The 26,057-nt window shown below is 44.3% G+C and overlaps 1 protein-coding gene across 1 annotated transcript in view; it reads left to right on the top strand.

Annotated features, from left to right (window-relative positions):
* The first annotated feature begins 268 nt into the window (after nucleotides 1-268).
* Nucleotides 269-26,057, top strand: part of RNF128 (ring finger protein 128) — a 29,830-nt gene continuing 4,041 nt past the window's right edge. Inside the window, exons 1-5 of the mRNA XM_054169717.1 lie at nucleotides 269-745; nucleotides 14,624-14,871; nucleotides 21,216-21,287; nucleotides 22,242-22,324; nucleotides 24,762-24,858. Coding sequence (XP_054025692.1) covers nucleotides 304-745; nucleotides 14,624-14,871; nucleotides 21,216-21,287; nucleotides 22,242-22,324; nucleotides 24,762-24,858 — 942 coding nt within the window. The 5' untranslated portion in view covers nucleotides 269-303. The remainder of the gene's footprint in view (nucleotides 746-14,623; nucleotides 14,872-21,215; nucleotides 21,288-22,241; nucleotides 22,325-24,761; nucleotides 24,859-26,057) is intronic.

The following is a 26,057-nucleotide window of genomic DNA, read 5'->3' as shown; positions in this document are numbered from 1 at the left end:
TGTAAGACATGGGTGGGTGACCCCCTGCATCCCTCCCGGGAAGCCACCCCGCGTGGTTACCTTCTTGCCCTGGGAGATGATCTGGTGAGGGGGCGGTCGCAGCGCTCGGTATCCCCTGGACAGCTCCGGCATCGGCTGCAGCGGGGCGCAGCGGTGCCGGGGACTCCCGGTGGGGTTCCCGGGGCGGGCGGGCGGGGGGTGGGGGGGGCGTGCCGCGGAGGAGGCGGCCCCGCTCCTCCCCCGTGGGCGGTGGCGGAGCCGCGGCGATTTTAGGCGGTATCGGCGGGGTCGCCCTGTGCCGTGATGTCGTCGGGGACCGCGTTGCTGGCGCTGGCCGCGCTGCTCTGCGCCGCCTCGCCGCTGGGTCCTGGCGGGGCGGCGGCGGCGGTGTGGCCCGCCTGGCTGAACGTGTCGTGGGAGGACGCGGCGGACCAGAACCGGAGCGGCTGGGAGGCGAGCGAGAGCGGCCTGTACGGGCAGGACTCGCCGTTACAGGGGGTCTCCGGTGTGCTGGTTCTGCCCGACGGCCGCGACTCCTTCAACGCCTGTAGCGCGGGCACCAACTTCAGCAGGGCCCCTGCGCCCGGCAGCGGCGGCTCCCCGGACTGGCTCGCCCTCATCCAGCGCGGTGGCGGCTGCTCTTTCGCCGACAAGATCCGTCTGGCCGCGGACCGCGGCGCCGCCGCCGCTGTCATCTACAACTACCGCGGCACCGGCAACGAAGTGCTGCCCATGTCCCACCACGGTGAGCGTCCGCTGAAAGCAGGGTCGGGGAAAGCGCATTAGCCAGAGGAGGCTTCTTGCGCTGGGAATTGCCCCTGCCCTCCTCCATAGGGTGCAAGAACAGAGCACATCCAGGTGATTCAGCCTTCGGTGCATAAACCCAGCTTTGGTATTTAATAAGAGGCTGGAATTCTTCAGTCTCTCCTGCACAAGAAGAGGTTCTGCCTCGACTAGCCCGTCGTGTGCACGGCGCCGCTGTTGTTGGGTTCCCTCTCATTAATGAGTAACGGCTGAGGTTGCTGCCGTGGGCTGGGGACAAGCCAGCCGCTGCCTGAGCTTGCTGGCCTGGGTGGGCTGGGCACGGGCTGCAGGTGTGTGCGGGGTGAGGGTAGGAATCGCGTCTGTAGCTTGTCTGGGATTCTAGTATGACTAGGTATCCGCCCGGAGTTGATGGATTCTAGGGTTGTTAAAGCCTGTAATGTCTTTGGAGTAGATTTGGGGGCCTGCAATAGGCTGGCTTTCCACACAGACACTTTGCCCCTTTGTCCCGTGCTAACCAGATCAGAAATAGAGATTCATAGTAGGTAAATTCACCAGCAAAATGCCATGTCCAGTGTGAAGCAGCTAAAGCTCTTCAAAGGTTGTTTCTGTTTTGCAGAAGCTCAAGACAGGCTCTCTTCTCTTGTTATAGAAAGTTTTCTACTTACCAGCAGTGTTGTTTGACTTTGTGTTTTTGCTTTGTTTCATCTTTTAAATGAAGAACCAGATTTGGCTGTATTTCATGTTAGTGCTTACTGAGAATCAGCCCTGGGCTGAGAGCTGTGTGACTGCCTTCTGGTAACAACAGGAGCAGGCGCCCTGTCTGTGGTGGGGTAGGGAAGCTCTGTCCAGCTCTGGGCTGCTAGACTGATGCTTGTGCACCTTGCTGGAGTGTTTGGGTTCTGATAAATGGCACTTTCCTGGGGGGAAGCCACATCTTCTGGAGAGCAATAAAACTGTGAGAATGAATAGTGAGTATTAAAGCTTTGACTGGTTTGAAAAACAACTATATCCTTGCAGCACCTCTTTTAGAAGGGGTAGAGAGGATTTCTGTCTTAGCCATGGCAGTTTAAGTGTTCTGGTGAGACAAGAAAGCAGTAGCTGCCTCTGGAGGTTCGTTGTATGCAATCTTAATGAGCTATATGACCATCTGTACTCAGCTTTAAGAATTTAAAGCATACAGTCTGGATGGGCTCTGGCCTTTCTGAGGCAGAGCTTTCTTACGTAATGAAATAATTTGCTGACCAACGTTATTGAGATCTGGCGGTTGCTGGGTGAGTTCCTGCTGCTGACAGTAGCATCCCTGCCCCAAGCCCTGTTTGCCATATGCCTGCCTAACCCTGCAGCTCTCAGAGGAGCTCCTATGGCACTGCTGACCTGGGTAGTCACTGTTGAATCTATTCTTGATGGGATGGTGTATGTCCTCCTGCCCCCTTCTCCATCCTGGTCACCAGGAGACGTATGGAATCTTAATCTTGCTAGAAGCTGCCTCTTGAAATAAGCCATCTGCTCTCTGCAGGGACTGTTTGATGAGAAGTTCCCTCCTTTCCCATGCTGTCCTTAAGCTTTCTGCTGAGGGATTTATGTCAGAGTTGCTCTAGTTGTCCTGATTATCCTGCATGATGAGTTACAGGCTTGAGGGCATGTTGAAACTTCCCAGCTGAACTGCAGACAAACAGGACAGGGACTGCTTGGAAAGACAGCTTCTGTCAAACCACTTATTTCATCTGCATGACTCCTCCTTGCTGTGTCCTAGCATAATTACTGGGCTTGTTGCTTCTGTTGCTCTTGTTCTTTGTCCTTGTTTTAGACCTTTGCTTTCTCTCCTGTTCCACTCTCCCTTTACTTCCTCTCTGGGTTTGAATTATCTTTTTGTGTTATCGTGGTCATCTGAGTTGCTCTTCTCGCCTCTTCCCGCAGTGATGCTCTTCATCCTGCTCACAGGCTTTGGTGGCATGCTATGCTTGAGCTGCCCCTGCCCTGTGCCCCTGCTGGGAGCCAACACTCTCCAGTCAAACTTGACAAATTTTGCAGGCTTTCAGCACAGCATGGCCAAGAGGAAGCAAGCTACAAATAATCAGTCTCATTCCTTTTGCCAAGTGCAGGATACTCCCTGTACAATGCTGTGCAGTGCTGTAGACTGAGCTCAACTTGAGAAGAGTTTCTTATGAACTGTGTTTTGGGACTGATCTTCTCTTCTGCTCTCCAGTGGTGGCACCAGGTGCTCTAACTCCTCTGGAAGCAGCAGTGAAGGTAGCTGTGCTCATTAAGGACAGTTTTTGTGCAACTGCAACTCCTGCCATTCCTGTAACAGCTGCAGCTGTGCTAACAGTGACTTCACAGTCTGGGTTTCCTAACTGGCTTCATTTCTGCTTTAACTGAGCCATCATATGCCACCAAGTGAAACCAAACAATGCTGAGCATTTCCTCCAAGCTGAGACAGTGGACGTAGCAGGAGGTGGTTTTTCAGGGCTGAGGGGGAGTTAAGCTAAGCTTTCCCATCTCTTGACATGGCTGGGATAGCATCTTCTCCCTCTTCTCAGCAGGGCATGGGAGCTGTCATCAGCCTGGCAGAGAAAGAAGGTTCCCTGTGGGTGGGCTGTGTATAGCACAACATGCTTTTATTTGCAGAACTTCGATAGAGACAAAATTATTAACAGAGGCTTTCTAAAAGTACAGCGTGTCTCTTTTTGGGGGCTGTCAGACTTGGCTCTTGCAGCAACTTATTTGTTTGGGGACTTAAATGTGTTTATACTTGACAACAGTGCATGTCCTGGTCATCCTGCTTCCAGAGTCTCTTTCTTATCATGTTTAGTCTGATAAAGACTTTATTGCCTGTATTAGTGCTCTGTGTGGAAACCTTTTAGCGTGCCAACTTGATAAACAAAACCCAACAAAAAACCCCACCAAAAAAAACCCCAAACAAACACAAAAAGCACCCAACCAAACCTAAAACCCCCCAAACCTCCCTTGACAACAAAAACAGAATGCAATAAATAGCCAAATTAGATATGATCAGTTCCTGTCTAACCCTATCTAGCACATAGAATACCAAGGATTTAATGGAGTTCAAGGTAATATTTACTTTGTAAGTTCTATAAGCACAAAACTGTATCAAATGGCAAACTTGAGTTTAAATAGTGTTCCTATTGAGAAGAAGGTACCATTCTGTGGCAGGCTGGAGAGGGTTTCAAAGTACAGTTCTGTGTGCTTATAATTTTACCACTCTCTAATCTATATTGACCTTCTGAAAGGAGTTTGATTGGAGAACAGCAGCATGTGGGGGAAAAAGCACATGATGAGTGGGTTTGTTTTAAAGGTGCACCTTGATTTAAGATAGAACCAGGCATTTAAGTGGCTTTGGTGTCCGAGTATGGTAGCAACCATGAAAAGTGTTTTTTGGTCTTAAGTATTTCCCTACAGCTGGTAGAGAATGATTCTTTGCAGAATTCTATTGTGATCACTGTTTAGTTGTGGTTTTTCTCTTGTTGTGTACTCTAGCTGTAAGAAGCAAATCATCTGATCTGATGCAGGCTTATTCTGGAGGAGCGCAGCTTAAAATTCTGGTTAAAACAGTACCAGTGTGTCTCAGGCTAACAGGATCTGGTTCAAGTGTAAACATGCATCAGTGGAGGAAATGGAAAGGAAAGGTTAAATATACAGCCCTGCCACTTAACTTGTTCTGCAGGAATTTCACTGCGATGGAGGCTAATCTCCATATGCTCAGAGGAAACAGTGCATGGCAAAAGCGTGTAATTGTGCTCTGCTCCAGCTATGTGTGAGGAGGGATCTTTAGAAACGAGCTGAAACTTTGCCATGACTTTGAACGGCTGATGTGACCTGTAAAACCTGTCAAAGATAGAGAATGGTAATCCCCAGGCAGGCTGTGCTGACACTTTGTAAATGTTGTGTAAACAAACAGTGCACCTCTCCCATGCAGTGAGGGGAGACGTGTTCAGGGCTGAGGTGAGGAATCAGGATGCATGGTCTAATTGATACTTGCTCTTCCATTTTCCCTGGCCATGACTGGGTGAGCCTCTGTAGATTATTTAGCACTTCCTACCAGCAGCTGCTTACTGGGAGGCAATTTAAATGACCCCACTGTGCCTGGATTATATCTGCAGTCTATAATGCCTGGAGTTCATAGCTCTTTGAGTCTGAGAAAAACTACCTATGTGCTGCAACTTGTCTTTGTGCTCAGTTCAGTTCTTCTGGCTGCTTGGTTTAGAGTGAACTATGACACAGCTATAGTGAGATTCAGATAACTGACTCTGGTGCAGAGTCTGGCTGATGATGCTTGATCTTCCACCTGCAGGGTATGGTAGGGGTGCAACGGTGAGCTGGGTTACCCACAGCACAGAGGTCGGTGAGCAAGCATGAGAGGAGCACCAGGAAGCAGGGTTGACTAGTCAGTGCTGCTGACAGCTTCTGATCCCTTGCTCTTTGGGTTTACTGGTCTGCTGAAATGTGAAAAGATGAATTAAAATCCTAAGTGACAGCTGTGGTAGCAGAGGCTTCATTGTCTGGGACATATGGCCCTAAAACAATGTTGGTGCTTGTTTGCCTCCAGTCTTGAATGTGTCAGTGAGCAAACAGTGGTCAGGCTCAGCACTCTTCCTGTTGTACTGAATGTGACCTGTTGTCTTTCTGCAGACAGATGCCTTCTGGCTTACACTGTGCTGACTTACATTATTTTATCATTAGCTTTCTCAAACTTACTTGTTTCCATTGAGCTCATAGCTGCTACCAGTATGTTGAGAGCAAGGGATATTAGCTGCAAGCTCAGCCTCCTTGAAGAGGGTGAGCATTGCATTTACTAAAGTTACTGCTGAGTAACTTTACTGAAGAATTTTCATTAGGGGATGTTGACCACTTTCCCTAAAGGGTTTTAGGTGCTGTTTGCTAGATTGAAAGATGATGCTTTACTCTTCCCAGTGCAACTGACCAAACAGCATGTGAAGGGAGCTGTCCTAGAGATCTCGCTCATCTCAGTGCCCTTACTAAGCCTTGGCTGCTGTTTTTAAGGATGATTTCATTTTCTGAATGTTCAAAGATTGGCAGCATTTACACAAGAAGGGAGAGGGAGGGGAAAAAAAGGATGGTAATTGTTGGATTCACTTGGCAAATAGCAACTTTTAACACTACTTAAATTGAATGTTCAACCTCCAGTGTCCCCTGGGGACTCATGGAAACTCAGGTTATGTAAAAACGCATTTGATCTTGATGTGCTTCTGTAGACACACAGCCTGTTTGGTAAAAGCTTCCCCATGGTTTCTAATGTGAAAGTTGTCTTTATCCACAGTAACTGTTAGGTGACCAATGTGTAGGCCAACCTCACTGAAGAGTCTCCCTAGGCAAAGGTGGGTGGTAGTTCCTGAGCAGCACAGTCAGGAATAAGGAGCATGTGGCACTATGTGTTTCCAGGCTGATGAGGGCATGAATTTTCCAAAATACATGCTGCTTTTGGGGCAACAAACCCACCAGTGAACAGGGAATTTCTTTTCTTCCCTTTCTGCCATCTTCACCATGCCTCTTCTAAGGCTCTCTCTCATCTTAAAATTTCCCTGCAATGCTCCCTGCCCCCTTCACTTTTCTTTTATTTGATTTTTTATTTTCTTTTTAAAGCTATGGCTATTGCTTCCTACTCCTGCCAATTCTGGTAGCTTTTTTTTTTTCAAGTGTCTTGCTGTTGGAATGTTTACCTCTGTACTTTGTAAGATTTATATGTTGAGGAGGAAGAGATCAGGCACAGTGCCAGCTGCCAAGTAAAGCAAGCTGAAAGTAGATTTCATTAAGCTTAGGTGCTACTGTGAGCAGGAAGACAGTTCAATCAAAAAGCTGGGATCATAAGGAGCTGTTGCTTTAAATAACTGCAAAGCAGCCTGGAAGTGAGCCATTTTATCTTGGTGCCAGGTAACGTTTGGGGTGGAAAGCATGCAGAGCAGAAGAGGGAAGGACAAGACTACCTACATGTCAGCTATCCAGGCTTAAATTGCTCCTGGAACTGTGACTTTAGTCACCCTCCCCTTGCAAAGGAGAGAGCTTACTGAAGGGCAGTGAAGGCATGAGGATGACATTTCCTTGGATGGTGTCTGCAGTGGAGGATGAATGCTGGCATAGTTGCTGCTCACTCAGATCTGCATTCCTCATTAGACTTGGCCCTGTGCAGGTGGATGACAGCAATCATTACAGGGTTTGTCAACATTGTGCCACAGATGAGAGCAGAGCCAATGTGCAGGCATCTGGTTTCACAGCACTTCTCTGAGGCCCTTGCCTCCAGAGCGTGGTATGGTGCCAAGACACTATGGCTTTTGTGTGCAGCGCTGGCCTTTCATCCCAGCTGATTGCATCATGGCTGTGAGGTGGGCCTGGGCTCTGTGCTCTCTGTTTATTTTCCCTTCTACTATAACAGATAGCAGTGAACTTGTACTGGCCTGTTCAATAACCACCAGAAATCCCCTGTTTCTTGTTATTTCAATCCAGTGAGATAACCCACACTCAAAAGAGAGACAGTATTTCAAATACTCTTCTTGGATGCCTGAAGAGCCAGGTGTGCTAATCTGGTAGGAAATAGTTGGAGAGTCATCTGACAGTGCCTTTCATGTTCAAATACAGGAGATGTCTTGATCTCCTACTGCCTTTTTGCTGATGTGGGAGGGACGCCAGAGGAAGACTACTAGCTGCTTTGAGGCTGCAGGAACACCTGGTGCTGGAATTCTGTCCTGAAAGCACCATATTGCAGAGATAAAAGCAAAGTTCCCACCACCACTTGACCAAGGCCAGGATTTATAGTTCATCTCTCTAAACAGTCTTCAGATAGTGAGCTTGCTGTGATTAAGGAAAGCCTATCCTTTCCTTGGGATTTCCAACTCTGAAGTCTGATTTTTTTGGTTTTCTTTGTTTGTTCTTTGTGTATGTGAAGCAATCAAAAGCAAACCTAGTTTCTTCCATTCTGCCCTTTCTGAGCATGTGGCTCATGTAGTGGTCAGCTGGGGCATTCTATAGCTATGGGAAGGAGGTGCAATTTGGTTTTGCTCTTGTAGTTTGGACAGTTTGTGTGTGACTGTTCTCTCTGCAAGACCATGCAAGCTCTTTAAGATCCTTTGTCCTGTCATGGTTCTCTGGCAGAATTTACTCAGCTGTAGCAGCATGCCTGCAGCCTCTAATCCATTTATAATATCATCCCTGATTTCTCAGTCTGGTAGAGCATTCAGAGGCAAACAGTTGTCTGATGGATTTCTGTTCAATTCCTTTGTAAAACAAACATTTTATTTATAGATATATACACACACAAAAATTCTTAATTTATCTGGACTTGATTTGCCACTGTGATATTAAGCAAATTCTAATCAGCTTGCCATGGCTAGCCTGTCAGAAAGCCACTTCTGCAGAGGGAAAGGTAATGTTTAACTTTCATGTACTGTACTGTTTCTTTTCCTTTCCCTTACAGTGACTTCTGTGAGACTATTTCTCTTCAATATTAAAACCCCAGCTGAGTCCTAAGGAAAATTCAGTGTTGGTTTGGTATTAGGGAAAAATATTGTTGAAATGGCTTGCTGATGCCACTAAGACCAAGGCTTTGCACGGCTATACCCAAGTGAGGTGTTGGGCAAGCCACAGGGTGAGCTGTGCCAGTTCCTGGGAAGAGGAAGCTGTGGCTGTGCCACAGCTATGCGTTGGTTGGTTGGTTGCACAAGATGCTCTTTGGACAACGTGAAATAATAGTGGCAAAACTCTGGGCACTTAATTTCACTCTGCTTAGAGATGATGCAAAACTTTGGACTTACAGAAAGGGGAAAGAATTACTGAAGCTAGAATGTTGGAGCATGTGTGGTGTGCTAGCTTTTTCCCTGTTCTGAAATAACTGAGACTCGTAGAATGGTTTGGGTTGGAGGGGACCCTTGAAGGTGATCTGGCCCAGCCCCCTTATAGTGAGCAAGAACATGTAGAACTACATCAGGTTGCTCAGAGCCCCATTCAACCTGGCCTTCTACTGGGGACTTCTACCACCTCTCTGGGCAACCTGTGCCACGGTTTCACCACCTACTTCCCTACTTCCATTATATGCCTTCTTTCTTAAGTCTATTGCTTTTCTCAAATGTTTTCACAAAACTGTTGTAGCTATGTCTGCTCCCAAATAGGAAAGGGTCCTACCATGGTGTTTTACAGCCTGTTCTTGCTAAATGTTGATAGAGGGGTTTGGCTTTTGCAGAGGAAAAAAGATGTAAAGAATTTCCCCCAGGTTATACTGAAACCTTTAAACTGAAATTAAAGGCTCTGTTGTGACACAACTGAAACTGAATTTGGTTGGTTTAAACAATGCAAAATGGTTCCAGTGCCTGAATGAGTTGAGAAACCTGTTTTAGAATCATAGAATTGTTAGGGTTGGAAGAGACCTCAAGGAGTATCTAGTTCCAACCCCCCTGTCATGGGCAGGGACACTTCACACTAGATCTGGTTGCTCAGAGTCACATCCAGCCTGGCCTTAAAGACTCTAGGGATGGGGCTTCTATCTCCTCTCTGGGCAACCTGTTCCAGTGTCTCACCACCCTCATGGTAAAGAACTTCTTCCTAACATCCAATCTGAATCTACTAATTTCTGGGTTTGCTTCATTTACCCTAGTCCTATAACTAGGACACCCTAAAAACTCCCTCACCAGCTTTCTGGTCGCCCCCCTTAAGATGCTGGATAATTTTAAGTCAGGCTAGAGAAGATGGCTTGGAGCTGGAGCTTTTGAGTTGGCTTCCATGGCATGCAAAGCTGTCAAACAGCTGGAAGTTAATTATTCACTGCAGAAAGCTTTGCCAGGGCCTTACAGAGTCGGAAACACATCCATGACATTTGTCAATGTCACCTCAGAGTATTGCACAGAGAAAATGTTCAATATTTCTCTTGGACTGAATTAGTGTTCCCTGTGGTGTCAGGTGGGGTATTGAGGTAGAGGAGGGGAAGCTGTGCAGATGGCATGATTCATAACTATAATTTTTTTATTTAGGTTTTGGAGGCATGTGGTGTTTTCTGTTAGGTGCTAATACGTTAGACCTGAAAATGGGCTGCACCAGAAAGTAGTGTGCAGTTATACAGCTGCTGCATGGTTATCAGTCTGAGCCAGTTCAGTTTTCTTGGTTATGAAACTCCAGTGGTGAGTAAGAAATGGGGTATTACAATCAAGATGCAGTAAGTTCCAATGCTTAAAAAGGTTTCTGTGAAGCAAAACTTGGGTTTTGGCAGTTCATTAGCTGGGAAGCTTAAATGTGGCCTTCATAACTTGAGAGGGCTTTTATTTTTTTTTTCACATAGCAGAGCTTTAAATTCCTGGAGGTGCTCTCCTTACTCCCCTTTCCAGGCTGTGCTTCAGTTTTATTAAATGCACAATGCAGAATTCCATTAAGGTTAACCTTAGGACAAAAATCTTCCTTTTTTTTTTTTTTTTCCTCCTCCTTTTTTTCTTTTTCTCTCTAATATCTGGAAGAAAAGATGAAGAAGTGCATGAGCAAAGTTTGACTTGAAACTGGCTGAAGGAGCAGCGTGCGCAAAGCCCTGCTTCTTCCTCTTGAGCTGCCTGCTGTGAGTGGTTTCAACTTGCAGGAGCCTGCACAGGAGCGTTCAGGAGGCAGGATTTTACCATGGCAAACACACTGCTACAGCAACACCCTGCTCCTCTTGGGGAGGTTTGCTTACCAAAACTGACTGGGAAGGGATGACTGCTGTGAAAGCAGCAATGGGTGAAACGTAGGCACTGCCCTGTTCTTGTTCTCATGCACTCATGTGGCTCAACTGCATGGCTGGAGATGCAGGACACTAGAGATAAACTTTAGTTATGGTTAAGGTAGCATTTGACTTTCATTCCAGGCAAGGAAATCTGCCTGTAACATTTATAGACACAGCTAGCAGCTGTGCTTTTGTAGGGCTGATGGGGCCCTCCTCATGCTTCCCTAGCAGCACAGCAGACCTCAGGTCAAAACCATGAGCAAGCTCAGCGTCACCATTGCAGTCTCTTGTGGGCAGCACTTTCCTGTGAGTCTGTGTGCTGTGGCTCTGGTGTCTGGCCTTTTAAGCCTTGCACTTCCACCTGGAGTGCTGGCATAGCTCACTTCTGAAGTTATGTTGGAAAAGCACTAACAACAGTGAGTTTTTTGGGAGGTGAGCAGAAAGTCCTGTAGGCTCCAATTACTACAAAACCCAGTGCATTCCTTAATCTCTGAATCTCCTTGACACTTTGAACTCCAGGCCACCTGGAAATTTTAGTATAACTACGAAAGGGCAGACAACTTCAACAGGTCCCAACAGAGAAGTGAGAAAGCAATGCTTACTACTGCATATTAATGATAAATATTTATGGGGTGGGGTGGAATGCCACTAACACCCAGAGAAACTTGTGCATAGTGTTTGTAGGAGCTGTACTCATAATATGCCTGGGAAGGAGGTAGTTACTCTAAGCTGCTGTGGCTTCTCATCTCTTCACTTGCATAGAGGAAAGATGAAAAAAACAAACAACAAACCAAACAAAGCCAAACAAACACCCCCCACCACCCCACCATGCACACAAAAAAAACCCACCCAACCAAGAAAACAATGAAAAACAAAGCCAAATCTGAAACTCCCATCTCGTGTGGGAATTACTTTGCAGTTTAGTTGACCCTGAGCACACTGTGACAGATCATCTGAGTTGCTTCTGTGGGGAGAGGGCTTACGATGATAGTTGAGCAAAATGCAGAGATGTGGAGGCATCAACACTACTCTAGCATGGATCTTTAATGCAGTTGCTGCCTTGAGGTATGCCATGAGTCACACCACACTTAGCAATGGCACACAGGGACCTACTTGTCTGGGACTTAGTCAAGTGCAGTGGCCAAAGAGCTACAGTTCTGGCTATCTTGTAAGTTGTGTATACCTAATCTGAATAGGGCAAGCAATGCTTTGTCATACGTTGTTTTGAAGCAGGTGAGTTGGTTTGCCCCAAGATCTAATCTTTGCCTTGATGTGCTTTAATGCATTAACAGACTAAAAATGACTGCTATTAAGGCATTAACTAGGTTACATTTACAGCCTGCTATATATTGTGGGGTGATTTGTTTCCCAGGACTTAAAATTTGCTTGGTTTGGACTAAATTTACCTGTAGCATGCATGAGAGTAGCACTGGATTACAGTAATCTCTTTTATGAACATGAAAAAGCAATTGCTTACTGTGCCAAAGTTAATGCTCCCAGTTCTGTGCACCTCTTGCACATTGCATTTCTCTGCTGAATTGCCACATCTGTGCTTCATATTTACCAGGCTCAGAAGTGTAATGGGAGAACAAGTGAAATCTCTGCAGAGCAGAGTTTAATAGAAGTATTTGTATTGGTATAAATAGACACAACTCCATTCCATGTCTCATTAAACCTGGTACAGGAAGGTAAACCTTGGATCCCAGTTATACTCTCCTTATGTGCCTGTGTCCCAGCAAACCACTTGAGTTCTCGTGCTTCATCTGTGCCATCTGTGTCTGCCAAGTGGCATCCTTCAGGTTTTGACCAGCAGTGTTGTCTTAGGATTTTGGGACTACCTTCTCCAAAACTCCACATGTGCAGAGACAGATTTGTCTAAAGAATAACTTTCCAATTTCATAGGAGATGGGAAAGGTGAGAGGCTGGGAAATGTTTAACTAAACAGGTCTTGCTTCTGTTTTAGCAATGCACCTTTATTAGCTAAGCAGGCAACAGCTTAATCTCACCTTCCAGTGTCCCTTGAAAAGTGTTGCAGAAAGCTTTACCTGACTTGCAAAAGGTGACAGCTATGTGAGGGACTTGGGTTTCTGTGAGGTTTTTGCCATGCACAACTAATTGACTTTTCTCTTGCTTTTGCTGGCATCTGGGAGGGGAGCAAGCTGACAGTTCAGGGCAGTTTCTATGCTTGAGACCTCTGCAGATGCCCTCCCAAAAAAGTTGTTTCCATTAAGATGCCCAAGCGTTGGTGGTGTCCAGGCTACAGTAACACGTTTCACTACCTGTCATAATGGGACCCTTTAAAGCAGCACAGGAAGCACTGGGTGGGGATGATCTTTGCTGATTTTATTCTAGAAGCACAGCAGTAGTCTAAAATGTGGATTTTGTGCTTCTGTCTTAGCTTGAGGATAATAGCACATCATTGAATCTCCTCTTGACAGGCAAAGGAGGCCTTGTTTTCTGCCAGGTAAGGGTGATGCCCTCATGACAGGCCCTGTATGATAGTATCAAGGCATTGTGTAGTCCCTGCCCAAAAGGAGCTTTGGAACTGAGTGAACTCTTGTCCTACTGATGGCCAGAAATTAGGTGCAGTTTCTGGACTACTTAGACCTGCTGTTCTTACAAGGCATTTGATTAACTTCATAAGATGCCAGGTTAGCTCACCTGGTAATTGCCTTTAGAAATGAACTGTTGGTCCTTAAGAGTCTGCATTACAAAATATTGAAGATGGATGCTGATAGCAAGAAAAATCTCTAGGGGAAGAAATGTCAAGACTTAAACCTGTCATCTAATGACAGTTCACATCATAGTGAACTGATTAGCCTAATACTTGAATGGAAGATTCTTTTTCTTTCAGGGTTAAACTTGCTCACAACTGATGGTTTTGCAGGCTGGTGGTGACATTTCACTAACAGGAATCCTTACACTACATCCTGTATTGAGCAGAACCACAAGCTATATTTAACCAGTGAGACACGCAGAAGTGAAAGGGACTGAGGCAGAACAAGCTTTTTTTGGCACACCTCTTATTTTCTTGTTGTCACAGCCTGTTCTTTCACACTTCTTCCATTCTTATAGAAGTAACTCCCAGCTTCTGGCTTGACCTATGCTTAATTCTTTAGTTGCTCCTAACACCTGACTCCAGCTCACTTTATGACTGTGCTATAAGCCCTGGTTAATCCTAAAAGACAGCAGTTGTTGTCTGGCTGATTTTTAATATGGTTTTTTCCCTTCTATGCAATGTGCTTCTTATTACATGGAGCTTTCTGAATAAAAGATGAGTTCAGTGACACCAGGGAGAGTTGCTAGACATCATGATTATCCATGTTGGATCAAAGGCATTACATGAACAAGCTGGAAAACTGATAAATGCTTTTTCAAGTTAAAGCCTTTGTGGTTTAACACCAGTTGTAGTTGGTGTTAATTGGTCCCTTCATTAAAAAAGTGTTTGGCTGGGAGGTTAGCTAGGAGTAGCACTTCTGTGACAGATTTTATCCCTTCGCCATGCAACATCTGTTATGAATGTCACGCAGCTAATAGTTTAATGCAGCGAGACTCCTGACTGGCTAGTCTTCAAATCCACTTCTTTTGTATTTATCTTAGAGAGGCCCCTGAGAATATACTTGTCTCTCTGTCCCCCTTTTTTTTTATTCTCTTAAGAGCTTCTGTTTTATTGAGACTGTCTAGAAAGGTACTCAACAATACTGTCAAAGTTAGAGAAGAGATATTAAGAAGTAGCAATGGAGCAGGTAGGGTCCTCAAGCCACCAGCTGTGCACCTGGCTTCCCCGAGCAATCCTTTGTGACCTTTCTCAGTATAGGATCTACTTTTAACTTAATGTACTTCCAAGGCATATTAAAAGTGTTGAGCCTAAAGTAATGACAATGTATGCCATAAATGGGAGTGAAGGGTGCTATGGAGAGGAATGAATTCTAAATATGCTTCACTTACGCAGCTCATGGGTAACCTGACATATGTTTCAGCTGAACAAGCACATGGAGATGGCACTTATTCCATCAGCTCTTGCTGAATCTATAAATGCTAGTTAGGAATTTTCCAGTCCGATCTTTAGTGCTTGAACTGGAACATCCAAAATATTGACTTTGATGTCATACCTAAGAACTGAGCATGGATTTCCCTTCTCTTTTGCAGGTGCCGAAAGCATCGTTGCGATTATGATTGGCAACCTGAAAGGCATGGAGATCTTGCACCGGATTAACAGTGGCATGAAAGTCACCATGGTTATTGAAGTGGGGAAAAGGCAAGGTCCTTGGATGAATCAGTACTCCATCTTCTTCATCTCAGTGTCATTTTTCATCGTCACAGCAGCAACCATGGGCTACTTTATATTTTATTCTGCTCGGAGACTCAGGATTGCAAGAGCCCAGTCCAAGAATCAGGTGAGTTTGTGTGTGCCATGACGTTTTTTACACCCCTCAGACACTGTGCTGTGGATCTTGAGGACAAGATAATGGCTAAGCGCCAAAATCACTAGATTTGTTCATTCCACAGGAAGGAGAGAGTGATCTTTAAAATGCTAAGAGATATAAACAGCTTAAAACTTTTCAAAGAAACAGCAAGAAGTAAACTGTCTGGAGAAAGCAACCGACATACTTAGCTAACTTGTCTCCTACAAATTCTACTCCCTGAACTGCAGTGCAGCCATAGCGCTGATGTATAGGAGGCGGTGTGAGAGGTAAACTGCTTTTAGCTGACCCTCACACCTCCCACATAGCACTGCCTATGTGCTAACTGTAATGTGAGACTGCAAACGTGTCTGCAAAATGGTGCATGACTTCGGCTGACTTTCTGTAGACCACAAATTGGGAGGCTGCTGCTTGTTGAAAGCTGCTTTCTGACTGAAAGCTTCTTGAGAATTGCAATGACAGCCTCAATTAGGAGTTGAAAGAAGAGCACCTATAAACTATGCTCTTTTAAAACCCCAGGCAGAGAGTTCCTAATGAGTTAAGTTTCCAAGTAACTCGCTTCTGTGCAATAATCTTATCAGCTGATAGGACTAATGCTTACAGCTTTGTTTTCAGTCTGCCTTATACCTGCTACTTTGGGGCTTAAGCAAAAGCCTTAAAAGTGAGAATAAAGTCCCGGCATGACATCTGTCAAAGGTAATGGGCTCAACAGGAACAGAATCTGAGTGGCACAGATGCAAGCTCTTCTTCAGCCTTGCCCTTGGAGCCCTTGGTATTTGCAGTGCCTTTGGCAGGAGCTGCCTGAACTCTGAAAGAATAGTTGTTAGAGAGTCCTTTCCTACAGACAGCAATAGCACAAAGATCTAACTCTGGCTGGGCTCAGAATGTGTGAATTGTCTCTGGATCTGTGGTTTAATAGTTGAAGTGACGGACTTCTCTGCCATTGCAGTAGACCAGCCCTACCAAGTTTCAGAGCCTTTGAGCAAGGTCTTTCTGAAATAAGCTGATGAAGCTAGAAGCTGGACCCAAATATTGAATTTCAGGCCAGTTTCTGGCTTCCATAACTTTTTAAAACTGGCTTCTTTGAAGTGTTAAAATGCAGAAGTGGTGTTGCTCTTGGCAGGCTGAGAGACTAGCTCAGGTGAATGACAGCAGTATTCCTGGAGTTGAATGCTGGGTTCCTTTTAGTAACCATAGAACCTAACTCACTCAAGTTTGTGTTCTGAAATCCTGTTGTCCAAGTGTAGTCTTGTGGATGATAGTCAGCTGGCTACACCCTTACTAGGTCTAGAGATCTAACAGTGACCTGAACTGTATTTGTGTCTTGTGTAAGCTGTGTCTGCCTCAACTTCTGGACTAGGCCTCCCCTAAGTTTTAGCCTATTTGGATGTTTTGGTGTTGCACCACACCTGGCAGTGGTGTGAGGATACAATAAGGGAATAAGGGTATAATAAGAGATGGAAGAGCAGCACTGAAAGTTGTCATCTGCCTGTGAGATGCACCATTGTTGCTCCTGGATGTCATATGGAGGTATTTGTGTAGTACCTTTCATGAGAGAGAGCATGAAGCTCTGTAACTTGATGCTGTCATCTTGCATCTATCATCTTAGACAGAGGTGCCCAGCTTCCTGCTGATGAATTGTCTTTTTCATTACCTGCCATCTACCCTGGGCAGGAAAAACTCCGTGTCCAAAAGGTGGTGTGCAGAATACAGAGTTTATCAAACCATATGAAATTTTTTTTGTCTATTGAAGGTATTTAACAGTGGAAGTCCAGCTCTATTCTGAGCTACCAGGCTTTTAACAAGCTACAAATGTTATTAATGCCTCCTGTGGTAGACAGTACTGGGAAAATCCAGTCTGCTTGGCTAGTACCTTCACAAATTATTTCTATTTTGGGCTCTGTGTGCACAAGATGTTTATTGCAGATGGAGAAAGAACGTTGACAAATGACATGCCAGTTCCACATGATTTCAGGTGAACTTAAGGAGCCCTGTAAAAGTGCTTTATAAAGTTTTAAGAATAGAAGAAAGCTGCTCTGTAGTCAGGGGGTAAAAATGTACTATTTTGTAAAAGGGAAACTCAAGACAATCCAGAATTGTTTTCAATTTTTTTTTGTACCGTGGCTTCTAAAAGCTGACCATGCAATGATTAGATAAGCAAAGAATGACAAAGTTCTTGCTCATTAAGGTGAACGACTAAAAGATAACGCTGCAGTTGAGACTTAACTGCTTTGGCTCCATAAAATAATGAATATTAGTCATACAATTTACCAGCTTGAATGCTACATGGGAACTTTCCTGTCATTGTTCAGGCCTTTGGAAAATCCAATTGCCTGGACTTCAGTCTCTTATTTGGGTGGAGTGCAGAGGTCTGTCTTGACAGAGTGTGTTTTATCTCCTTTATTGCACAGATACAGAAGGGTTATGCATTCTTACAGGAGGTGTCTTTAGGAAACACTCAAATGTTGGTAGTTAAGTATTACAAACATTCCCCCTTTCAGAGGGGAACTGCTGTTCTGAATGACTCCTTTTACCCTGTGTTACTATTTTTCAAAGTATTACCTGCAATTTTTTTTTTAACCTTCCCTGTGGGATCCTATTGCTATTGTGTGAGGGGTCTTTTGATGTGTCAGTCTAACAGCTGAACCAAAATAAACACTTGATTGCTCTGCAGAGTGATACGATGAGCTAATCATGATACATGGTAATAATCCCTGCAGCTTCTCTCTCATGTTCAGGCTTGTTGTTGCTGACCAGGCGGCAGCCCCAGGATTGCTCTTGCCCTGGAATGAAAAGGATGAGGGAGCTTGACTCTCACTTGTTTACTAAGGGGTAGGACAGAAAGAGGGAAGCCTGGTTTGTAGATGGTTTGTCTCTTTTACAAAGGCTTCTTGAAAGCAAGATCCTGGCTAGATAGTTTCATTCATGCATGGGACTGTAGCAACCCCTGCTTGAATCGGATGGTTCCCCACTATGGCAGTATGTCTTTCCTTTTCTTTTGGCTGGGGAGAAATCTTCAGACTTGAGTGCTTTCTGAAGTAATCTCTTGCTTTATAGACACGCTGTTCAGTACCTTTTAAACTTGGCTGTCTCACAGAATGTTAGAGGTTGAAAGGGACCTTGAAAGGTCATCTAGTTCAACCTCCTGCCAGAGCAGGATCACCTAGAGCAGGTCACACAAACATGTCCAGGTGGGTTTTGAATGTCTCCAGAGAAGGAGACTCCACAACCTCTCTGGGCAGCCAATAGTTCCTGTACTTTTTGCTATGCCTACTTGCTTCTTTTGACGAAAGCATGTTTTCTGGACAGCTTGATCACATACCCCAGGTTTTAAGCATGTTGTTCTCTGCAGACTTTTCTTGAAGCCATCAGCTGTCTTAGCTTGAGCAGGAATTGAATACAAGTCAGTAATGTAAACCTGTAAAAAGTTTCTTTAAAAAGTTGAATGACTATAGAGAAGAGCTAGTTGTATTGTCTTGCAGTCCAAGCAAAAACAAACTTAGTATCACACCTGTCTTAACTGAGTTAAAATAGAGTAGCCTTTTCTTGTTGTTGTTGTGAATCAACTAGCTAAACTGTTTACAACCTGCTAGTTTTTACCTGAATGCATATTTTCTTCTGGGCTTGAAATTCCAAGTCCCTACCTCTGTGATCTCTTGCTGCATCATGAGGTCTGTGAGCAAGAAGCCAGAAAAACAAGATAAGTGTTGTTTGTTGCCTTTCATCTCTAAAGTATTGGCAAATTCAGTTCCGCAATATATTAACCTCTCTTAATAATGCAAAATGGCCACTGATGTTATCTGTGGCTTGGTTTCTAATTTAAGCTCAAGTCTTCACTTCCATGATTTCATAAAGATTAGATATTGCATCTGAGAAATTACCTAATTAATGGCTTTGGAGGAGGTTAAGTTGCTCAACTTCCCACAAGTCCAAACTCTCTTCATGGCAGCAGCTACATATGGGGAAGATCTTCCTTAGCTTATAGGAGAAAAGTAGGGGGTCCTGACCTCCTTAGAGCTTGCTGGCATGCTCTGCCATGACCATGCTAGCAGGACACCAGGAAGGCACCTGCATGCAGAAAGGGTTGGAGATAAAATGAGTGTTTGACTAGGAATGACCGAGGACTAAACAGCAAACTTATTTTTTTTCAGTTGGGTACCTCTCTACTTCAACTTCCACCACCAGAGCCTGGATAGGAGATGGGATTTGACCTGTTTTGTAACATCTTGATTCCTTTTTTCCCCAGCCTCCACTTAGTAAGCTGTTTTTTCTAGAGTTGCTGAGTTGGGACTTCTAGGCTTTTAATGTCATCAACATTTACTGTTTGCTTGAAACACGTGTCTTCACAAAAGGCATTGACATTTCAGGCTTGAAGATCCTAGATCTATTGGTAGAGTATCCAATAAAAAGCTGCTGCTTGTAACCTCTCTCTGTCTCCCCAGTGGGGTGTTCTGCTGTACTTATCAAAATCAGTGTTAAAGGTGACTTTGCCAGTGGTGCGTTTCCTGAAGAGCAATTAAACTTGAGCCTTAATATTGTATTGTTCCAGTAAATTATTAACAATACGGCCAGTTGAGTCCTGTCTAATATGCTTGGTCTGACATTAGATGTGTAGATTAGACACTGCATGGGGGAGTACATTCCTAGAAAGTTTAATTTTCAATTAATAGCAAGTAGTGGTGACAGACAATTCTGGCTGCATGTGAGAAGTAAGAATATTGCTGCATTCCTGCTCTGCGGATGTTACCATGTTTGCCGATGGAACTTCTGGGAGCCTCTGTGTTCGCTGAGCATGTGGCTGCTTCTCTCTGGCTTCACTGAAACATTAACAAAGGAAACATCATTATAAAATTAACCTGAAGTGAAATACAGAAATGTCTTGATGCCTTCAGCAGAAGACCTTCATAGCCCTCAAATCTGACTAGTTCTCATTTTTAAATACCTGAAAACTTGTTTGTGTTTTTCACTTTTGGGTTGTATGTGTGTCTTCCTTGGTAGCTGTTAAGAGCTATCAACTATTGAGCTCCTAAATGTGCACACTGATGTGCATCAGTGTTGCTTTGAGATCTCAAATAGGTCATTTTGCACCAAACCCCTTTGACAGGGTCCCAGTGGACCATATAAATCAATTTGCTTGCCATTAACTGTTTCAGCACAGTGAAGCTTATATAGACTTGAAATAGTGTACAACAAACTCACTGAGTTTGTTAGTTGTCAGCAGCAGCCCTTTCCCCTGCTGTTCTTCTGCCGCCAGCACTGCACCTTCATCAGAGAAGATCCTTGTAACTGAAATAAAATGCTTAAGGGGAAGTAATGCTGGAAAGTGAACAGTGCGGGGTTCCAGCACAGAGCAGCTGCACCGGGCAGTAAGTGCCGTGGGTGGGAGAGGACAGACATATTCTTTGTGTTGGTAAAACAGCACCAAGCTGTGACCTTTAAACAGAGATGTTGGCTCTCCTGCTAATTAAATGTTTTGCAGTGACAGCTGGACAGCAACAGTTGCCAGGCACGCTGGGCTTCTGCTGTCTGCTCATCTCGGTCCTCCTACCCTGACAACAGCAAGTAAATGACTGCATGAAGGAGAATGGGGAATGCTTCCTCCTGCTCTCATTTAAGCTGCCCTGTAATCCGCCTCGGGCTAGTCGCCGATTTGTTTCACACCTTGTGTCAAAGGGAGGGGAAGAAATAGCTCTGAGCCCAGTTTTAGTGGTTTTTTTCCTCATTTCCCTACATGCATGTTACTTTGAACCAATATAGAAATAAAACTGCATTCTTCCACCTGACAGGAGCAGTTGGTGCTAGAAGGCTCCTGAGCTCTGTGTGTGTTCTGTAAAGCAGTCACGGCAGAGGCTAGTTCAGGGTGTGTTGGAGGTAGCTGAACTGATTTGTAAAGACTTTCATTAGGATGTGAGTTTGTGCCAGGAAATTGTCATAAAGTGAGTAGTTAAACCTGATTGTTAAACTCGATGTTCAGTCCTCTGTACCAAGTCAGTTTGAAGGTTTCTGTTTGTTTGGTCCAGGTATTGTCTTGCATCTTCTCAAAGAAACCCTTGATATTCCTGTGCTTTGTTGAAAAGGTAAAAACAAAGCACATCCAAATGCTTTGTCATCCAGAGTCGATAACCACATCAGTATGTGCTGAAACTCTTATTTCATGTTGTCCCTAAATAGCATGGTCATGCTTACTGGGCTTGTTTTGATAGCATCTGGGTTATAAAACTGGTTCCAGTTTGCAGTAGGCACCTTGGTAAGTATTAGTAACCCGCACTTAAGAGGAAAAAATGACTGTGTTTAACCAGGGCTGCTTTCTATTACAGCGACAGCTGAAGGCCAGGGCTAAGAAGGCCATTGAACAGTTACAGCTGCGTACCCTGAAGCAAGGGGACAAGGTATGGCTGATCCTGAGCATTATGGCACACCCAGAGTGTGGTTCTTAGTACAGGATACAGAAGTTTCTCTGAGCCTGAGATGGTTTCTCTTGCAAATCAGGTCCTTTCCCAGGGTGCAAGGCTTTCCAATGTGCACTTTCATATAACTCAGATACTTTTTTTTGTTTAGACTGCTTCTTGCAGCTTTGCTAAAATGAGAGGTCCTAGTTTGTTGGCATAGATGCTTAAACAGCTTCCTTGGCTGTTCTTCAGTAACTAAAACTCAAGGTAGCATTTTCTAAACCTCTACAGCAATGCCTCAAAGAATCCAATGATGATTTGCAGTTGGATTTCTAGACTATGGGATTAGATGTTCAATGCTGCTGTCATCTTGACTGAGTGTCATGGATTGAGTTGAATCTGCAGTTATTCATACCATGCTGCAGTTATGCCAGCTTCAAAAATTAAAGCAAAGTATTATGGGGCTTAAAGTTCAGATGGCAACATGGGAAGCTTGCTGTTCTGCTTGCTGCTTCTGGGTCCTTGGGTGCTGGAATGGTGATGGGACAAGGAGGGACAGGGGAGTAGTTTTCTGGCTTGGGCTTTTGGCTCGCTTGCTGCTGCTCCTGCTTGCTGCTGCTTTGTGCTGTGCATTTTTTTCTGCAAACAGGCTAAGGTAATTATGCATTTTTGTACTAATGGTTTTTCTGATTTTGCTCAGTAAACTCCGTTCTAATCTCACTGTTTTGGTGTCTCAATCCAGAATTTTTGTGTTATTTTTCCCTCATTTCTGTCTTGGGAACGTAGCCAGGTTACCCTGCTGGTTTGTTTGGTTTGACCTGTTTTGTCCTCACAATGTGTTTATATAACATTACATGGGAGCTGCTTTAGCTAGACCCCTTTGCATTAAACCTGATGGTAATTCAAAAGAAGCCTTGGATGTCTGTTAAGATGAAATTCATTTCACCACTTTAGGAAACTGGTCCTGATGGAGATACCTGTGTGGTGTGCATCGAGCTGTACAAGCCAAATGAAGTAGTGCGCATTCTGACTTGCAAGTAAGTTGTCCTCCAGGCTTGCCCCATAATCCAAAATCTGGAAACTTGCCTCTTTCTTACTGGTTGCTCTTTCTGCTATGCCAGCAAAGCTGATCAAACTCTAATCAAGCTGTTGCACAGCAAGAATTCTTGACTCTGTCAAGCAGTGTTTTGAACAACAGCAACTGTGTGAATACACGCTTGCAGTGTGTCCCCCAAAGGCCTGTGCTCCTAACTTCCCCTGTGAGTGTGTGGTGACAAGTGTAACCTAGCAAACTGCAGTGCCTTTCCAGGGCTTCTTAAAGATTTTATATTTAAAATAAATAGTTACTTTTCCTTTGCTGATGTATAAGAATGTTACCTCTAAATTGCAGGTAACTGGCAAAACTACGCCCATTTCTTGTCACTTAGTTTACAGGTTACTGAGGGGGTTGTGATCCCACTAAACCTGTTAAACTGTCATGCTAACTTCTGTAGTCCAGAAGAAAGCATGTCTATGACCAAAACAGAGCTACAGTGGTTTGTTTTTCTAGGATTCTCCACTGTTGTACCTCATTGCTGTGCTTCTGTGGAAGCCCAGTATTGTAGCACCAAAACTTTACTTGATTGCTCCTAATGAAGCAATGAAGCCCTCTCAGGGCTTAAGGAAACCTGTGCTGTGGGACTTCCCCCTGTGCCTGCTGAATGGGGCCGCTGGCAAAACTTCTAAAACCAGAGGGCTGCAATGTCAACTGCATGAATTTTGTATGGGAAGAGGTTTTGTGACCTGTGGAGAGGGTTTTAGAAAAGCACTTGGAAAAAACTTTTGATGTAGGAAAAAAATCAAGTTCTGAAGAACTGAAAAAATCTGTATCTGCTGTCGTGCTGAGTGCAGAGTCTTGGCAAGCACTATAAAGCCTGGGCTGGGGTTACAGGGTGTAACAAGGGGACAGTTTTGCAGAAGCTATCTCTGCTCCCAAGCTGTTTTGATCTCACAAAGTTGGCTTGTTAAGGTGTTACCAACAAACTTTCAGTCACATGCATTAATGATTATTCAGTTGTCTTGTCGGGTTTCTGCTTGTGGATAGTGCTGTTTAGTAATGAAATAGGTGCCATGAGTATGGAAGCATTGGGATAGGAGATCCAAGTCCTCATTATTTCCCTATAAACCCTGCTAATCTTGATGTGTAGTTGCAAACAATGCATGACTTCAGAGGAGACTAACTTCTTTTGAATGTATTCTTTATACATGTTTAGTATGTTAATGCCTTGCTATCAGAGTGCTGCTACATATGTTTGAGATATTTCATTCCTATTTGGCCCAAATGTAGCTCTGAAGATGGCTGAATTTGCTTAATAATCTTCATTAGTGGTGCTCTCTGCCAGCATCAGCCATATTAAATTCTCTCATGAGTTATAAACTGGTATTTACTGCAAGAATGTACTTGCTGTTGATTGCCTCCATACTGAAAACATTTGACCTTATCCATGAAGGAAACAAGCAATCAAATGTTCTTGTGAGTCACATTGGTGGTATCTAAGTATCTGGGGTGTGGGTATTTGCAGAAGTCATTCTTGTCCAGATAGTCAAACTGAAGGCATTTATAGTAACAGTACCCAAGACCAGTATGAAGTCCCAAGCGCTTCAAATAGCCACGCATCAAGGGATTTGAGGTTGTATTCATATTGGTGCAGTTGGAAGGAGGTGCTGGTTATGTGGTCTGAACTGCAGAATGCTGGTATCATACTGAGTGTAGAATATTGAGCGCAGGATGTGGTGATCTCTGCACTTGTCTCAGTTCTGATTAATAGTGAGCAGTGTATGTCTGCCTTGCTACTTCTATTCAGGCTGCAGGAACAGGCAGATTACAGGATTTCAAGTCATTTTCCTAAATCTGTGGCCTAATTCAGCCTCATTGTGGAACTGTCTTCATGGCTGGACTGTATTTACTTAGAATACACAGCCTGCCAAACATCCACTTGGAATACGCAGTGACTGCACAGGCAAAGTAAATGTGTGGGGGTATAGTTTATCTTGATGGCATAACTCTGAGGTGATTTTTTTCTATATGGTTTTAACACAAACCAATATTATTTAGTCATCTGCATGTGCATGACAGAAGTTAACCTTAAAGCTAAGGCTGAGATGTCAGTATTTATATTAGTTAAATTTCCAGCTGGGAACATATTGTACATGGTGTTGTGGGGGGTTTTGTTTTGTTTTTGTTGTCTCTCTTTTTTTTTGTGATAATGCTGAATTATAGCAACTAATAAGCATAAACCAGCTACAGGTTGAGAGGTCAACTGTCTCTAGATTTCAATTGAACCTTGTGGCATAATAAGGTAATCTGTTCTAGAATGAATAAATTCCCAGTGTTTTTAAATGAGCCTTCATAGCTGCCAGATAAACAGTTTGCTTGGTGTGAAATCTGACTTGTTGGGGACTTTTTATTATTATTAATTTATTTTTTTTCACCAGTCATCTCTTCCACAAGAACTGTATTGACCCCTGGCTTCTGGAACACAGGACATGCCCCATGTGCAAATGTGACATACTCAAAGTTTTGGGTGTTGAGGTAAGTCAGTAGTCTTTGGTTGTGGTAGATGCCATTATCAGTATTACCCTGGTGTAGTAACCACATTGAGCACTCAGCGCAGGCACTGCCATGTTAGTGGTGAGATGCTGTAGAAATTGCCACGTCCTGTTCAGTGAAGCCTGCAGCTGACCTGGTTTGAGTTGGTATCATGGGGCAGAATGTTAACCAAAGTTGATTGTAATGCATGCCTGAAGAATTGCTCACAACTCCTGTGCTTGCAGCTATAGGAGTTTCTCAGAGCTTCAAGCAGAATTTGACAACTCCTACTGTCCCTGAAAGCAGCCTCTATTCAGTTATTAAGTACCAGAGCTCTTGACAAGTGAATGTGTTAGCATGTGTGGTTTTCCTGGAGCCACATGACTTCCTAATATACATAAGGAATTTCCGATGTGTTCTGTAACCGACTGTTGTGGCAAGTGCCAGCGGAAGATGCTGTTGCCAGTGCCTGGTGCTGCCTGGACCAGCTGTAATGCATGCCAGAGCTTTCCTGGGGAAAGATCTGCACTAAGTGGAAGGAAGAATCTTTCCTGGCAGTGGGCAGTAAAAAGGAAGACCGGGGTGAAGAATGCAAAAGCTGCACCCAAACTTCCCACTCAGTTAGGCAGTAGCTGCTTTTCACCTATGATGCTGGAAGTTACCAGAAGTTTTCTTCAATTTTCAACCTTTTTTCTGCGTAGATGTTCATTAGGTGACAGTCCTTGCAACCTGCCAACCACACATTCCTAAAGGGAAAAGAGAGCTGCAAGCTGGCACGCCAAATATGGCTTGCACAGTACTGCAAGGGGAACAATTGTAGGAACTTTTCAAACCTATAAATATGAAACAAGCTGAAAGATCCCCTGTGATTTTTGGAGTTACAACTATCTCTAGCACCAGCAATGTACCAGAGTCCTGGTTTTGTGGAAGTCTTGGACGACTTCAGAAAGACTGAACTTTAAAAAGAAAACTTAAGTTATGTTGTTTGGAAATAATAATCTGTCTTTTGGGAAGTGATCCAGCCTCTGAAGAACACTGGGCTGTTCCTGTGCATTGTCTTGCCTGTGTGCTAAAGCTGCAGGGAGAGCTGGAGTCATGTGGATATAACAGATGATTGTCTTTTTATCATGTGAAATGTAAATAGGCAACATTGATCACATCAGCTTCTGCAGCTGGTGGAGCTGCTCCTCTGCTCCTAGTGA

Source organism: Dryobates pubescens, chromosome 18 (assembly GCF_014839835.1).
Source record: "Dryobates pubescens isolate bDryPub1 chromosome 18, bDryPub1.pri, whole genome shotgun sequence".
NCBI classification, from domain to species: domain Eukaryota; kingdom Metazoa; phylum Chordata; class Aves; order Piciformes; family Picidae; genus Dryobates; species Dryobates pubescens.
The sequence above is the reverse complement of the archived record's forward strand: the minus strand, read 5'-3'. Positions and strand labels throughout refer to the sequence as shown.